Source organism: Leishmania major, chromosome 27 (assembly GCF_000002725.2).
Source record: "Leishmania major strain Friedlin complete genome, chromosome 27".
NCBI lineage: Eukaryota > Euglenozoa > Kinetoplastea > Trypanosomatida > Trypanosomatidae > Leishmania > Leishmania major.
The window spans coordinates 780,075-795,906 of NC_007268.2; the positions used below are offsets into that span (position 1 = coordinate 780,075).

General features: G+C 63.5%; 3 protein-coding genes across 3 annotated transcripts; all 3 read right to left on the minus strand.

Moving 5' to 3' along the window:
- Nucleotides 1-342: 342 nt before the first annotated feature.
- Nucleotides 343-7,116, minus strand: LMJF_27_1820 (hypothetical protein; the record flags this gene model as incomplete). The annotated part of the gene is made up of 1 exon (XM_003721941.1): nt 343-7,116. The coding sequence occupies one exon, from the start codon at nt 7,114-7,116 to the stop codon at nt 343-345; it is 6,774 nt and encodes a 2,257-aa protein (XP_003721989.1).
- A 1,103-nt stretch (nt 7,117-8,219) lies between these two features.
- On the minus strand, nt 8,220-9,335 carry LMJF_27_1830 (putative GTP binding protein; the record flags this gene model as incomplete). Its single annotated transcript, XM_003721942.1, has 1 exon — nt 8,220-9,335. One exon carries the CDS (start codon nt 9,333-9,335, stop codon nt 8,220-8,222), a length of 1,116 nt encoding a protein of 371 aa, XP_003721990.1.
- Nucleotides 9,336-10,105: 770 nt separating this feature from the next.
- On the minus strand, nt 10,106-15,280 carry LMJF_27_1840 (conserved hypothetical protein; the record flags this gene model as incomplete). The annotated part of the gene is made up of 1 exon (XM_003721943.1): nt 10,106-15,280. The coding sequence occupies one exon, from the start codon at nt 15,278-15,280 to the stop codon at nt 10,106-10,108; it is 5,175 nt and encodes a 1,724-aa protein (XP_003721991.1).
- Nucleotides 15,281-15,832: the final 552 nt, after the last annotated feature.

Below are 15,832 nucleotides of genomic sequence, written 5' to 3' on the forward strand. Positions count from 1 at the left end.
GAGAGAGCGGAGCAAGGACGGAGAGGTCGGAGCAGGCGATTGGGGCGAAGAGAAGCGGTCGTGGGGGGAGGGGAGAGGGGGCAACCACGCCGGCCAGCCGGGCTGGCCAAACGCACCAAGCACGAGGAGAGGCACCATAGCGGGGGAGGGGGGAGGGGGAGAAGGGAGGCAAAGGGGTGTTCGGCGTAGCCCGTCTCCTCCTGCTGCCGCACCGGCATGAGTGGTCAAATGGGTGCGGGCTCGAGTGAGCGGGCGACTCAGCATTGCCTTACGTGGCAGGTGCGAGTTGTTCGAGTAGGCTCCCGCTTACGCGCGGCTCCACTAGGGGGTGTGTCCTTGCCACTATGTGTTGGTGCGGGAGCGAGCTCGCTTCCGAGTAGTGGCCGGCACAGAGGCGCTCGCAAAAGACTTGCGCCCGGGGACATTCGACGGCGACGATGGCGCACTCCGCTCGGTCGAGGACGATGGGCGATGGGCAGGGCAACTCTTTCCGTCCCTCCAGCTACCGCTAGCGCGGGTTCGTCGGTGAGTCACCGGGGGCGGCGCTGAATCGGTCGAGGGGCCCGCAGAGCCCGCCTGCTTGCCTTCGCCGCTACCATCGCTGTCGTCTGCGACCTCGTCGAGGTTCGGCATGCGCGGTGCTGGTGACGCCATGGCGACGGCGGCGTGCGGCTGTCCATTGACGGCAGCGCGAGTTCGCGGCGTCAGCGGGGTCAGTGGCGGCACAGAAGCCGATAGCGCCGCTGCATCCGGACTGCCCATCTCGCTGCTCAGAGGAGGAACCGTGGTGGGGCCTGCGCCACGGTTACCGCGCCCTACCACTGCAGCCATGGTGAAAGCGTTGTTGACACTGTCCGCGTATTCGGCGACAAGGCCTTCAGCGCGCTCTAAGGCGGCTGTCTTGGCGGCCAGCTGATCCTCGAGCGTGTCCATGGCAGCGCGGGATTCAAGCTGAGCAGCCTGAACCTTCTCGAGCGCCACGTCACGGTCGTTTACGAGAGTTTGCAAGTGCTCGATGCGGGAGGTCAGCACATCTTGCGGCGACGGCCTCGACGAGGACAGACTAAGGAGATCGGAGTTGCTGACGGCAGCAGTGAGACTAGCGCGACGGCTCCGAACCGTGCTGCTGCCGCCTGTGCCACCACCGTACTGTGCCTGGGTGGCAGCCAGCTGCGTCGTGATGCCGCTGAGGCTCTCTCGCAGCGCCTCCTGCCGCCGTGCCGCCTCAAGCTCTGGTGCGGCCTTGCTCAGCACGAGGTCCCGCATTCGTGCCTTTAGCTCCTCCAGCTCCACCTCCCGCACCTTCAGTTGTTGGCGGAGCTGCTTCAGCTCCTGCATCGTGCCGCCACCCGCGGCTATCGCCATGCGCTCCAACTCACTGTAGCGCTGCTCCAGCTCCGCATAGTCAGCGCGTAGCGTCGCCATATCCTCACGCAGGTGCTCCGCTTCTGCAGCCTCGACGCGCAGCTCACTGACCTGCTGCTCCAGTGCCGCGCAGGCCTGCCGCAGCGTCGCCTCTCGTCCCTCCAGCTCGCGGGCCTGCCGGCGACTGAGCAGGAGGTCCGCCTGCAAGCTAGACACCTGCAGAATCTGAGCCTGTTCGACAGCCTCTAAAGTGGAAGGTGCCGTTGTGAAGCGCTGCACTGCGTCCTCGGCAGATGCAGCTGACAGAGACAGCGACTTTGGCGTAACGGAGCCACTTACATTGCTGCGGACACGCGAACTGGGCTCAAGACGCGAGGTGCGTAGCAGCCGGTCTGCCTCGCGGGTAAGTCGATGGTTCTCGTCCTGCAGCTTGCGCAGCACACCCTCCTGTTCCTTTAGATCCTTCTCGACCACAGCCAGCTGCTCTTCTGCGCGCAGCTGCGCTGCGGTGGCGCGCGCTTCAGCACGGCGCGCCTCCACGACCTCTGCTGTGGTGGCTGCCGTTCTCTGCCTGAGCTGCTCCTCGAACTCGGCCTGCGCCGACGCGATCTTTTCCGACGCGTCATCAATGGCGGCAGACAAGTTGTCGGCGCGGTCTCGCTCACTTATCAGGTCGCTTGCTAGTGCGTCCATCGCAGAGCGTAAGTTGGTCAGGTCCACCTCCTTGTCCACGAGTGTCCTTCGAAGGTCCGCAATGGTGTTCGTTGCGGCGGCCTGCTCATCCATCAACCGTGCAAAGGCCGCCTCTGCACAGTTGATGGACACAACACGACACAGAGAAGATGAGCTCAGGGCATGTGAGCCGCTGTTCGCCTCCATTTCCACTGCGTTGTCGCCCTCTAACTCCGTGGTGCGACCCCGCCGACGCCGCCGCCGCTCGCGTCGACCGTCTGTCCTACTTAAGGAGTTCGACATCGCACCCATATCCAACGTTTCGAGGCGCTGCTCCATGGCAGCGACCCACTCCAGTGCTCGAGCCCACGGCGAAAGTATTTCCTGTACATTCGCTCCAGTGCTCGCCGCGCCGTCCACCCCAGCAGCCGACCGTTGCACCGCTACCTCCGCGACTCTGCAGAACGCCCTTGACATGTCGACCACATGAGCCATGCCAAGGCGAACCTGCTTAGTTTGAACATCAAAGGCAGACGTTGTCGTCGCCAGCGCATTCTGTAGCAGCTCTTCATCACGATATTGTGCATCCTGCACCTCCGCTGCGCGATCCAACTCCTTCTGTGTCGCCAAGAGCTGCGCCAACACGTCGGCCTTGTCCGTCACCGCGGCCGCCAGCGCCTTCTGCAGCCGTGTAACCTCCTCCGTGAGTGCCGCCCGGGCGTCACTCAGTTCCGATGCATCATAGTTCAGCTGCTCAACCAGCTCCTCTTCTTCAGCGAGTCGTGCCACCGTGCGCTCCAGCGTCGCCTGCACGTCCTCGCTGCGCTGCAGCACCTCCGCCAGCTCCGCAGCTGTTCGGTCCAGCGTTCCCCGCAGCGCCGACGCCTCCGCCTCCGCGGCCTCGCTGCGCCGTGCCTCCGCCGCGCACCGCTCCTCAAGCGACGCAGCAGCGCCCTCACCGTCCGTCTGCCTCGACGCAAACGTCGTCACAGCGGCGCGTGAGATCGACAGCTTCTCCTTCAGCTGCGCGTTCTCCGTCGTCAGCGCCGCCACGCGCGCCATCAGCTCGGCTTCAGCGACCTCCGCTGCCGTGTGCATGACCTCGCGCTTGCCCTCCGCGCCCGCAGCACGCGCCTCCAGCTCCGCTACAGCGCGAGTCGCGCGCGCCAGCTCCTCCACCGTGCGCGCGTGCTCTGCCGCCAGCTGCTCCTTCGCCTCCGAGTACACCTGTAGCCGCTGCTCGGCATCGCACATCTCGGAAGCAGTGCGGTCCAGCGCAGCAAGCGCCGTGCTGAGCTCAACGTCCTTGCTGCGTACCGCGGCCTCCGCTTCCTCTAGGCGCACCTGCAGACGCTGCTGCGCGGCAGCCACATCCGACGCGCGGTCCTCCGCCGCGGAGAGCTCTCCGCGAAGTCCGGCCGCCTCTTCGCCAAGCGCGTCACGCTCGCCCGTGAGCAGCAGCACGGACCGCTGCGCAGTAGCCAGCTCATCCTGCAGTCGCGTGCTCTCAGCACTCAGAGCCCCCACAAGTGACTCCTGCTCGGCGAGCCGTGCCACCGTGCGCTCCAGCGTCGCCTGCACGTCCTCGCTGCGCTGCAGCACCTCCGCCAGCTCCGCAGCTGTTCGGTCCAGCGTTCCCCGCAGCGCCGACGCCTCCGCCTCCGCGGCCTCGCTGCGCCGTGCCTCCGCCGCGCACCGCTCCTCAAGCGACGCAGCAGCGCCCTCACCGTCCGTCTGCCTCGACGCAAACGTCGTCACAGCGGCGCGTGAGATCGACAGCTTCTCCTTCAGCTGCGCGTTCTCCGTCGTCAGCGCCGCCACGCGCGCCATCAGCTCGGCTTCAGCGACCTCCGCTGCCGTGTGCATGACCTCGCGCTTGCCCTCCGCGCCCGCAGCACGCGCCTCCAGCTCCGCTACAGCGCGAGTCGCGCGCGCCAGCTCCTCCACCGTGCGCGCGTGCTCTGCCGCCAGCTGCTCCTTCGCCTCCGAGTACACCTGTAGCCGCTGCTCGGCATCGCACATCTCGGAAGCAGTGCGGTCCAGCGCAGCAAGCGCCGTGCTGAGCTCAACGTCCTTGCTGCGTACCGCGGCCTCCGCTTCCTCTAGGCGCACCTGCAGACGCTGCTGCGCGGCAGCCACATCCGACGCGCGGTCCTCCGCCGCGGAGAGCTCTCCGCGAAGTCCGGCCGCCTCTTCGCCAAGCGCGTCACGCTCGCCCGTGAGCAGCAGCACGGACCGCTGCGCAGTAGCCAGCTCATCCTGCAGTCGCGTGCTCTCAGCACTCAGAGCCCCCACAAGTGACTCCTGCTCGGCGAGCCGTGCCACCGTGCGCTCCAGCGTCGCCTGCACGTCCTCGCTGCGCTGCAGCACCTCCGCCAGCTCCGCAGCTGTTCGGTCCAGCGTTCCCCGCAGCGCCGACGCCTCCGCCTCCGCGGCCTCGCTGCGCCGTGCCTCCGCCGCGCACCGCTCCTCAAGCGACGCAGCAGCGCCCTCACCGTCCGTCTGCCTCGACGCAAACGTCGTCACAGCGGCGCGTGAGATCGACAGCTTCTCCTTCAGCTGCGCGTTCTCCGTCGTCAGCGCCGCCACGCGCGCCATCAGCTCGGCTTCAGCGACCTCCGCTGCCGTGTGCATGACCTCGCGCTTGCCCTCCGCGCCCGCAGCACGCGCCTCCAGCTCCGCTACAGCGCGAGTCGCGCGCGCCAGCTCCTCCACCGTGCGCGCGTGCTCTGCTGAGAGCTCCTCGACGCGGTGCTGAGCGTCCTCCAGCTGATATGCAAGCGAGCTCAGCGCAGCATTCATCGCAATCTGCTCCGACTCAGCAGCAGTCGCAGGCCGCGCGGGCGGCGGTGTCGAAAGGCTGCTTGCTGCATTCCGTGCAGCCGTCTTCAGCTCCTCAACGTGCGCTTGCATCTGTTCCACCGCGCGCTGCTGCTCCACACACCGCTCTTGGTGCGCCTTCTCGGAAGCGCGGAGCATCTTTTCCTGCGCCTGCGTGGCCACCAGCTCGTCCCTCAGAGCCATCACGACCTCCTCTAGGTGCGCCTGCTGCGCTGCTGCAGCCGCCTCGGCCTCGGCCAGCGCGCGGGACTGCGACGCCAGCTCCGCCTCCAGCGTGTTCACCTTCGCCTTCAGGTCAGCCTCCACGCGCACGCGCTCCGACTGCAGGGCTGCTATGGTCTGCTTCATCTGCTCGATGCACCGGTGCGCTGCCTCCAGGGCAGCGATGTCCTCTTGGTTTTGCCTTTCCCCATCATCTGCATGGACGTCGAGAGGCGCCCTCACAGCCGAGGAGCGGCTTTGCAGCTGCTCCTCCGCGTGCGCTGGTGGTGATGTGAGAAGGGCACGCCGCTCGTCTGGCAAGCGTCGCACATCACCTACGATGTCATCGCGGTCGCCGACAAGAACATCGCGCTGAGAGCGCAGCCTTGCGAGCTCAGCCTCCAATTCCTGCCGCTGCTGTGATGCCTCGCTCTCCGCTTCTGCTTCGCCGTGCTGATGCCGCTGGTGCTCGTCCCCCTGCTCGAGCTCCTCGATGCGTTGTCGAAGCTCACGGTGCTGGGACTCGAGGCTCTCACGGGTGTCGCGGAGATCCTGCAACTCCGAGGTAGCGCTGAGCAGCTGCTCCTGCGCCACATGAAGGCTCTCAGCGAGCTGCTGGTTTCCGCTGATCGCCGCGTCAAGCTGCTCTTGGCGCAGTTGGTTGGCACGCTCTGCTAGCTTCAACTCCTTCTCCAGATGATTGACGAGAGACTGCATCTGCTCGTTGCGGACTTGCATGCTCTGTCGCTCCTCCAGTCCAGTGGTGAGCGAGCGGCGAAGCTCCTCCTGGGCCTGCTGCGCGCTGTGATGGTGCTGCTGCTCGTTCTCCTGGAGTGCAGCTACCTGCGCCTCTGCCTTGGCAAGGGCGGCAGTGAGATCGTCGTAAGACGCTTGGAGTGCCGCGTAGTCTTTCTTTGAGATCGGCGCGCGCAGGGTGAGGGCGGCCACTAGCTCGTCTTCCACGTTCTGCATATCTGCGCACTGCTGCCGCAGCTGCGCAATCGTGTCGAGCAGCTCTGCGCGATCGGCCGTGGCAGTGGCACTCGCTTCAGCGTGCGCGGCCAGCGCTGCTTTATGAGCTGTGTGTTCGTCTTCGAGGCGGTGGCTGAGAGATGTGTTGAGGCACTGGAGCTCCTCAAGCGCAGTGTGCAGCGCAGCAGACGCCGCTTCAGTCCCACCCTTCAACTCCTCCGCGCTCGGTAGATCACACGACGGCGACGTGTGAGGCGCTGCAGCACCCTCACCAGAGATGTTCGCACTTCGCCGGCCGTGCTCAGCTGCAGTAGTGCTGGAGCTGCGGCGCTGCGACGACGCAGCAGCTGCCCTCTCGCACTCCTGCTGCAGCTCCCGCAGCTGCGCATCTTTCAGAGCCAACTGAGACTGATAGAAATGGACAGCGAGGGAGGGGTCAGCGCCGCTCAGCACGGATATCTTGGCCTGCATGTTGCGGGCATGTCCCTCGGCCTCGGCGAGTTTCTGGCGCAGTTGAGCATTGTCCTCCCGCACCTTCAGCAAGGCATCCCTCGCCCTCTCCTGCTCGCGCCGGAGCACGTCGATTTCCATGTACCGGTTATGCAGCTCCTCCTTCAAGCGAGCAACCTCGCCGCGGTACTGGTCGCGCTTTGCGTACGCCTCCGAGAGGTACCCGCCGTACTGCTGCGATGATTCCCGCAAGTGGGAGGCGTAGTTGTAGAGCTCCCTGCCGCTGAGGTGATCAATGTCGCGGTGGGCGAGCGACGTCAAGTCGCCGGCGTCCGCGTGGGCGGGGAGCGGCTGCGACGTCGACACACCACTGGTAGCAGCGTAAACAGCCGACGACGTGGGTACTCCAAAGCCCGCGAAGCCGGCTGTCGTGGCGCGAGATCGTGGTGTCTGCGTCGCTGGTGGAGGCGGCGGCACCGCAGGCACTCGTGATTGCGCCAGCTCCCGCACACTAATCGGTCGGGCAAGATCGGCAGAGAGCACGCCAGCGGGCGGTGGACGTGCGGGTTGCTCACCGTACGAAGGAAAAGGCAAAGAGGTGTGGGAGCTGGGCATGATGGCCGGTTGTCCATCGCAGCAGAGCGAGGACTGCTGGTGCGCACCAGCGTTGTGAAAGTTGTTGCCCCACATGCGCAAACCGTGTGCCTGGTATATCGAATCGCTATACAGATAGAAATCGATCGCTGTAGCGCGCCTGCCTTCTCGTCCTCTTCCTCGCCGCGATTCTGACCGTGTGGAGTGTGCGCGTCGCCTGGTTCGCTCCTGTGCACGCGCCTCACTGAGTCCCTCTTTGATAGGCCTTTGTGGTTTGCTCTTTTTGTTTTTTTAATCCGCCGTCGTTAGTTTCCCTTTTTTCGTTGTTGCTGGGTTCTCCGTTGCCTGGGCGTGTGTGTGTGTGTGTGTGTGTGTGCCTACGCACTCCACGTGAACCGGCAAACGAACGGCCCACAGCAACGGTGACACCACGCGACACGTTGATGCCTCCTCCTCCTCCTCCTCCTCCCCGTACCCTTCACACGCGTGCTCTGGGGGGATGTGGCTGAGTTCTCTGTGAATTAGGATGCTGCGCTTCTGGATCGCGGTGACTCTTTCACGGAGTATGCATCAATATACAAGGCGGGAAACGAAAAGGGCACAAGAGAGATTGTGTGAGTGATACAGGATTGTGAGGCCATCCAAAGCAAAACCCCTCCAAACACACCCGCCCATCGACACACAGTTGCAGCAGCAGAGTATGTGGGGTCGATGGCTGTCGCCTTCCATGGAACGGTGACGCTGACATGGGCATCATCTTCCTCCTCTGTTTTCCGCTCCTTCCGGTGCATCCTTTGCTTCTTTTTTCTTGGCTAAGCGCCTTGTGTGAACAACGGTCGTTACCAACGATGAGACAGAGAGAGAGAGAGACCCGCCCTCATGCGTGTGCGCGGACGCGGGCACAGACACGCACAGCCCACTCGCCCCCCCCTCCCCTCCCTCTTTCCTTCTTCTCCTTCCCCATGCAGTGATACAAGCACGAGAGCAGAGCAAGCGTGCATCCGCGCTTACACGCATGCGTCATGCACGACGGTGGTGGCTGTGGGAAGAGTGGCATGGGGCTCTCGCAATCCGTGCTCGCCCCGAGCCCACCCCGACCTGCGCATCAGTGCGATCTAGCAACGCTACCCGCGCTGCGTGTTGTGCTCTACAATGAACACCTCGCCATCCTGCATCACGTACCTGTCGTTCACCGTGCGCATCTGCATCTCCGCAGACTCGAGGTTCGGCTTCCCGATGAACGTGTCCCATGCCATCACCTTGGCACGGACAAAGTTCTTCTCGAAGTCGGAGTGGATCTCACCGGCTGCCTGCCGCGCCGTTGAGCCCTGCGCCACTGTCCAGCCACGCGCCATCTTCGGCCCCACTGTGAAAAAAGACTGAAGCTTGAGTAGCGCGTACACATGCTTCATCAGTACCTGGCCACGCGGCCCGTTGATGCCGTACTCTTCCAGGAACATGAGCTGTTCCTCACGCGATGCAAGCTGTGCCGTCTGCTCCTCGATGGCGACCGACACACGGCAGGTCCGCTCGGCTCCGAAGGCGGCCTCCACCTCACGCGAGAAGGCGTTGCCATCCTTCACGCCCCGCTCGTCCACGTTCAGCACAAATATCATGGGCTTGTAGGAGAGCAAGTCGTAGCTCTGTAGCAAGCCTTTCTCCGCCACAGTGAGCTTCGCCTTTGCAGGCATGTCTGCTGCTGACTTTCCCTCCTCCAGCCACTGCTGGAGGCGCTTCAAGAAGCTGTATTCAACGTCCTGCGTCTTCATCTTTTGTAGCTTGCGCATCCGCTTCTCCACCACCTCGAGGTCCGACAGGACAAGCTCACTCAGAATTACATGAATGTCCTCCAGAGGGTTCGGGGTGTCGAAGCCTTCCTTGGAGCTCTCGAAGCAGCGCACCGTATGCAGCAGCACGGCGCAGTTTCGGATGTCAGCGAGGAACTTATTGCCGAGCCCGGCCCCCTTCGAGGCTCCCGCGATCAGCCCCGCCACGTCTGTCAAGTCTACCTCGACGTCGACAACCTTCTCTGCCTGAGTGAACTGCGCCAGCTGGCGCAGCCGCGGATCGACAACCGGCACCTTCGACGTGTTCGCGTCGATCGTACAGAATGGAAAGTTTCCCGTCTTTGCTATTTGGCTGCACGTGAGGGCGTTAAAGAGGGTGGACTTGCCCACATTCGGTAGCCCCACGATACCAGCAGCGCGCCGTCTCCAGAGCACGACGCTACGTCGCAGCATGAGGAATGGGGACGGGGGACGGGGGACGCGGTGGTGCACCGTCTTCCACGTCGATGATGTGCAGGCGCGATCCGCTACGCAGTGAGAAAAGAGGAGATGTGCAACAGGGAGAGAGAGCGTGTGCGCGAGTACGGTCATGTATGTGCGTGTGTGTCTGTTTATGCGTCTCTAAGCTTACTGGTGTTGCATCTGCCTGCGTGGCCGACGCACACGTGATGCCGTGTTTTCGTCTGTTCTTGGTGCGTGTGTTTGTGCGTCATCTCACGCGCCCCGCCATCACCACCATGACCATCATCACAGACACGCGTCCCACTCCTCGAGGAGGACCTCTTCTGTTGCGTCTGATTGTGCCGCACCAGAAGGATATTGGAAGAGAGGAGCGAAAGGAAACCAAACAAAACAAACGGAAAGCATGTCTTTTAGCAAATCTCTGCTCGCCGCACGCAAGCCGGCACATCTCCCAACCAGCATACGCGCAGGCACCAGCCACCCACCCACCCACCTCCTACAACCCTCCTGTCAGTTGTCATTGCGTGGACGACACGTGCGAGATATGAGGGTGGTGGGAAGGGGGGGGGAGGCGCTGGACAGTAGCAGACCAACACGACGGCGGCCGCAGCAGCAGAGCGAGCTGCTGAGAAGGGAAGCAGGGAAAAGAGCTGCCGCACCACATCACCCAAGAGCACGCGCCTTCACTGGAGCCTCCGCCTGTTCTACCCTCGCGCTCTGTGGCCCCCTCCCTTTCTCACACCGGACTCTGTCCTCGCTCTTCACAGGAGAGTGAAGAACTCTTTCGGCTCGTCTCCTTGCTCAACGTACAACACACGCACATCCGCAAGCACCTCTGTTGCCGCGTCAGCCCTCTCCGCCACACCTGCAGCGTCGGCGCTGTCGCCAGGGAAGATGATGCTGCAGTTAGTCCACTCACCAGCCTCCAGTGACTCGACTGTCGCGGTCTGCACTGCCGGCTCGCTGGAGCTTAGCAAGTGCCGCACAAACGCGCCCACAACGTCGGCCGAGCTCTCCACTGCGTCGGCACCGTGCCACAGATAAACGGTGGTGCCGATGCGCTGCTGGAAGCCAAGCGCGTAGCAGCGGTCTTCTTCGAGGTCTTCGAGGTCCGCAACAGCCACTTTCGTCCCCGCCGTAAACGGGTAGGCGTAGGCAAAACTCTCCCCTTCCGCCATGCGCACGGCCACGTGTGTCTGCTCGTCGCCGTTGCCAGCGGCAGCGGCAGCGAGCGACAGGTCCGAAATGCCCCGCAGCGGAAGAGAAACGCCAGCAGGGCCCATGCTCGGCGTGAAAACGGTCGCCGTAGCTGAAGAAGCAGCGGAAGGCAGAGATACGTGTTGAGGCTGGCTTGCCGCCGGCTCCGGCACTGGGCCGGCAGCGGCAGCTGGCAGACTGTCAGCACAGTTGCGGTACTGCGATGCAGAGGCGCCAGTCGATGAAGAGTACGCAGCGGCACTACCCGCAAGCTGATCACCCTCGCTCCCCCCTCGGAGAGAGCCGCCATTGCCGGAGGACGACACATGCAGCTGTCGCGGCGTTCGAGGTGTGTGCCGCCCGGCGCGGAACGAGGAGGACGCCGACGCAGGAGGATTCACGGGTAGAAGAGGGTTCGACAGCAGTGTCATGTGTCCAGTCGCGCTTGTCTGTTGGCCGCCTGAGACCCTTCCGCTGCTACTCGCACCGACGCCCTTTGTAGCTTCTTTACGTGCGTGCCGCCGCACCCCTTCGCTGGCGCCCAGCCGACCCTCCTCGGCGGTATAGCAGCTCAGCATGGCGCCAAGTCGCACGTTTGAGAAGAAGGCATCCCATTGCGACTGCCGCACAAAACGAATGCGCACCTGACTCGCGACGTGCAGCGACAGCAGCCGCTGCGCCACCTCCACCGACACAGCCGCAGTTGGAACACGGAACGGGAAAGAGGAACGCGGCCACGAAGCCGGCGATACAGCCGGCAGCAGTCGCACCTGTCGCATCGGGTTGAAGTGCACGGTCTTCCCGGCGTTGGTGACACTTGTGCGCGCCTCGCCGTGGTAAAAGCTGAAGCGCAGCACCTGCCGGCAGGCAGCGAGGGCGCGTTCACTGTAGACCTTATTAAGACACTGCGATCCCATGACAACGCATCCCGTCACGACGTCGAAGTCCTCGTCACCGCCGGGGTCAGCACCGGAAAGCACATCGGTGCCCCGAGAGAGCCGTGGTCGCTGCTTGTCCTTCTGCTTCGATCGTCCAGCGTCGGCGCTGCTGGCTTCGTCTGCAGCTCGCGCACCAGGTGCGAAGAGAAACAGGTAGCCCAAGCGCGGGTCTAGTGACAACGTGTTGGGAAGCGTCAGCGGCGCACCGCTCATGTCAGCCGCACGCGTCAGGACATCGCTGCGCAGCTGCTGGTGTGCTTCCTTGTCACGAGGGGAGAGGAGGCCAAGCGCCCGCCCCTCAGCAGAGCACGGTGAGGGTGGAGACGGCGGCAAGGAAGAGCGGAACGCGACGGCGCCGGGGACGGTCGAGGACGTTGCGCAGTCAAAGTACGCTGTCAGCTGGTAGGAGAAGGGCATCGGTGACGTCGACGTGTACGGAGCGTAGGCAAACACGCTGTTCAGCAGCGGCGTGGACAACTGCGCCTCCCACAGACGCAGGTTCATGAAGAAGCCGAGGTTCGGATTACACACTTTTCGGCGTGCCCGCACGAGCTCGTAGGCGCGGTCGTAGCACAGTCCCTGCTTCCACATGACGTAGGCGATAACAAGCGTGCAGGAACGTGACACGCCCTGCTGACAGTGCACAAAGACTCGCCCCTGATGCTTCTCCACTGCGTCCTCGATGAAGGCGTTCACGACGGCAAAGAGGGAGAAGATCGGCTCATCAGCGGCGTCGCTCAGGCTGAGCGTCAAGTACCGGAAGAGGTGTGGGTAGAAGCAATCGATGCACCAGCTGACGGTGTTCACGATATGGGTGATGCCTTTGCGGAGGAGCTGTGCTCGATCCCGCGCTGCGTCCTCACCGCCGACAAAGAGGTACGGCAAAACCTGCGTCACCTCCGGCTGCGACGCCTTCAGCCGCTGCGCGCGTTCCTGCTGGTTGTACACTTCATTGCACTCAGCGTCGTCTCCGAACGGCGGTGCTATTGCTACCCTGTAGCAACTCGTCGAGACGTTCTCGGTGCCGACGTTGTGGCAGCTGGCGATTTTGTCCCTGTCTTGGCCGCCCTCGTCACTGCGATGGTGCTGATGCCGTGTGTGAAGATGACTCTCCGCAGGGCAACTCTCCAGCTGCGCAGTGTCCTTTCGGTTAAGCGGAACGGAAGACAGGTCTGGCGCTCGGACAGGGCCGCTAGTGTGCTGCAACGACTTCTCTCTCTGCTCTTTCTCCTCTGCGTTGATGAGCGGCTGCAGCTTCGGCACCGCTGCCGCCTGAGGGGACAACGTGGACGCGTTTGTGCTGCCCTCCGCTGCAGAGGCGCTGCGGAGCGTCGAATGTGCCTTGGCGGCGACAGCGGCGGCTGGCGCCGCAGGGCGGAGTGAGTCGAGCGGGAGACTGAAGACGAGGGCTTGTGTTGCAGATGTTGCAGAGGTCAGCGTTGCTGGGGGGGCGGACGAGGCATCTGGCGGAATCGCGCTGTCAACGCGGCAATCACCACTCAGCGTGCCTGACGCGAGCGTCGGCAGCAGCAGCGGTGGCGTTTTTGGTGATGCGGAGTGCGTTGTCCAGGAGTGTCGAAGCGGTCTGCCCATACGGGAGGTTGTTGAGCCAGTTGCGGTGGGGTGTGCTGAGCCTGCGGGCCCCGTGGCTGCGGTACCAGCCGGTGCAGCCCGATGCACATGGAGGGGCTGGGGTCCCTGTAGCCAGCTGGAGATGTTCAACGAGGGAATCGGCGGCATGATGCCAGAGGTAATAGTGGCGCCGGCGGCCGCGCCGTCGCCATGAGTGTTGCGACGCGGTGGATGGAACGATGAAAGCGGATCAGGGCACCAGTTGCCCGCTCCGAAAAGGGCTGCACTCGTACTTGACCCACCTGCAGCCGCTCCGGATGCGCTACCGGGCACAGAGTAACGCGCCGAGTGCAGCGGGCTGGCCACGTCGCAGGTGTGCATCCACCGCGGCGTGCCGACACGGACCCCGTTCAGGACGCGGTAGATGGCGTTCAGGCTGTACAGCTCCGCAGGATTGGAGGACACCGCTGTGCTGGTCACGTGGTCGCTGACGCCACCAAATGTCCCTGTGTGACAACCGCTGCTGACCGGCAACGTGGTGTAGGGGGCGGCGGTGCTGCTTCGCTTGTCGAAGCGCATCACGGGCACGGCGACCGAGGAGGGGCGTGTGATGGCAAGCAGCTCCCGTCGCAGCTCCCTTGATGCTCCAAGAGTGGAGATCGGATGCTGTAGAAACGAGTTTGAGGTGCCGAAACCGCTGTTGGAGTCGCTCACATCCCTGCCCATTCTGTTGGCCGTTATCACCGCCGAGGCGGCGCCGCCGCCACTCACGTTCGACGACGCCTTGGAGCTTCTGCGCCGATTCCTTCCAGCAGCATCCACGTTGCTGTCGCTGTCGTGACATCCAGAGCTGACGCCGAGGGTGGGGTGCATGCTGTAGGCACGGATCACGTCCTCCACCTTGGCCGCGTGTAAATTGTAGAACAGTCTTCGATCGAACTCGGCGCAGTCGAGAAAGAGTTTTTCGATGGCGCGGGCCGTGAACAACCCGGCCGCCGCCGCCATGGCGTCTGCCTGCTTACCCGTGAGAAGGTGGACGCTGAAGTGAAAGCTAGTGGCGCGCGGCGTCGCCTGTGAGGACGCGGAGCGTGAGGACGCCTGCTGAAACCCTCCAGCGCCGCTCCCGTTTCCTGGGGCGGATGATGGTGCCGCTGCGGCAACAGCAGCCGTAGTGCTGCGCGGGGTCGGGCGGCCACTTGTCGACCCGTTCGTCCGTGGCGTCGCGGAGGGTGAATACCAGTAGCCAGCGCCGCTGCCGTGGCTGATGTTGGCGAGAGTCGGTCGCATCATGTTACTCGAGAACGGTGTCGCGAGGCCGCGCGGGGTAAAGAGCTGCACCATGTCTCGCGGCCACTCAGTGTTCGTGTTGGCGCTCATCGCTGCGCTGGTTGCTACCGATCGCGCAGCACCGCTGGGAGCAGCAGCTGAAGGAAAGGAAGGTGGCGGGGTAGCTGATCGAGTGTTCGTAACGCTTACGAACGGTGTTGCTGGCGTCGTGCTTGTCGGCGGCGTCCCCAGCATTGTTGACCGCTGAACGATAACGAGAACGTATACCTCCGCCGCCTTGACCTCGGCACGGCGCGTGAGATCGACGGGCTGCACAGACACCTCGCGAAACAGCCACGAGCGCGGTGATAGTGGCGTCTCAGCCGACGCCGATTCGGGCAGCGCCCCTAAACAGCTGCTCACGTGGCGCTGGGGGAAGCTGTCGTTGCTCGCGTTCGGCAAGGAGCAATCTGCTGCTGTCGCAGCAGCAGTGGCTGCTTCAGCGCTGTCCGCCACCTCGTTCGGGTCGCTGTGACGAGAGCCATGAAGCTCGCGCGGACTCCGCAGTAAGTCGTGAGTTGATCCACTGCGGTTTGTCGTCATGGAGTCGCCCAAAGATGGGATGGGCACGCCTGCTGACTGTTTGCCCCACACTTGATCGGATGTCGCCCTCGGTGCACCACCGCTTGGCGCTGGTGAAGTGGTTGCTTGGTAGGAGCCGAGGTGATGGCGGGTGCCCCTTCGGTCTGGCACGCAGCGCAGCGCATGAAGCGATGTGTCGCACTCGGCGTACTGCCGCTCCATCTCCGCTATTATCTCCTTTCGAAACAGCACACTAGCGCCACTGCCAGCGGAGTTACCGGCATCGTTGGGGAGCGTGTCGAAGAGCGATGGGGCGCGTGCCAACGCCTCGAGATCCTCGAGGGAGAAGGGGGCGGCGGCAGTAGACACACGGTTGCCCATCTTTCGCTGCCGCTTCCTCTAGAAAGAACTGTTGCTGACCTCCAATGAGTTTTTGTTTTGCCGACGGTACTTCGTTTCGCGCTGTGTCTCTCCCCCCCCCCCCACACACACACAGCAACGTTGGTCGACGTCCGTCAAAGTGTTAGCAGCACACACACACACACACAACGAGAGAAAGGAGAAGGAGGAGGAGGGCGGCCAACCACAGCAACGAGAAGAACAACGGCGTGAGTGCCGTAATCGCCAACGGAGACAGGCGGTGAAGTAAAATAAGAGGCGGGCCAGTGAAAGGCAGAAATGAAGACCAAAGCAGAACAGCAACACGGAGGAGAGGGGAGGGGAGGGGAGGGGAGGGGAGGGGAAGATTGGGAAGAAAACGAGAAGGGCGGGTGAGCCTTGAACGCCAAGGGATAATACAAGAAGAAGCACGCAACACACAACAGACAACAGAGAGCAACAAAGAGCGACCTCCTTTCGTTCGTGTTTGTTCCGTATCTCGGCCTTGCTCCTACTCACCTCTCTGCTCCCTCGCTCGCCCCCTTCGCATTCACC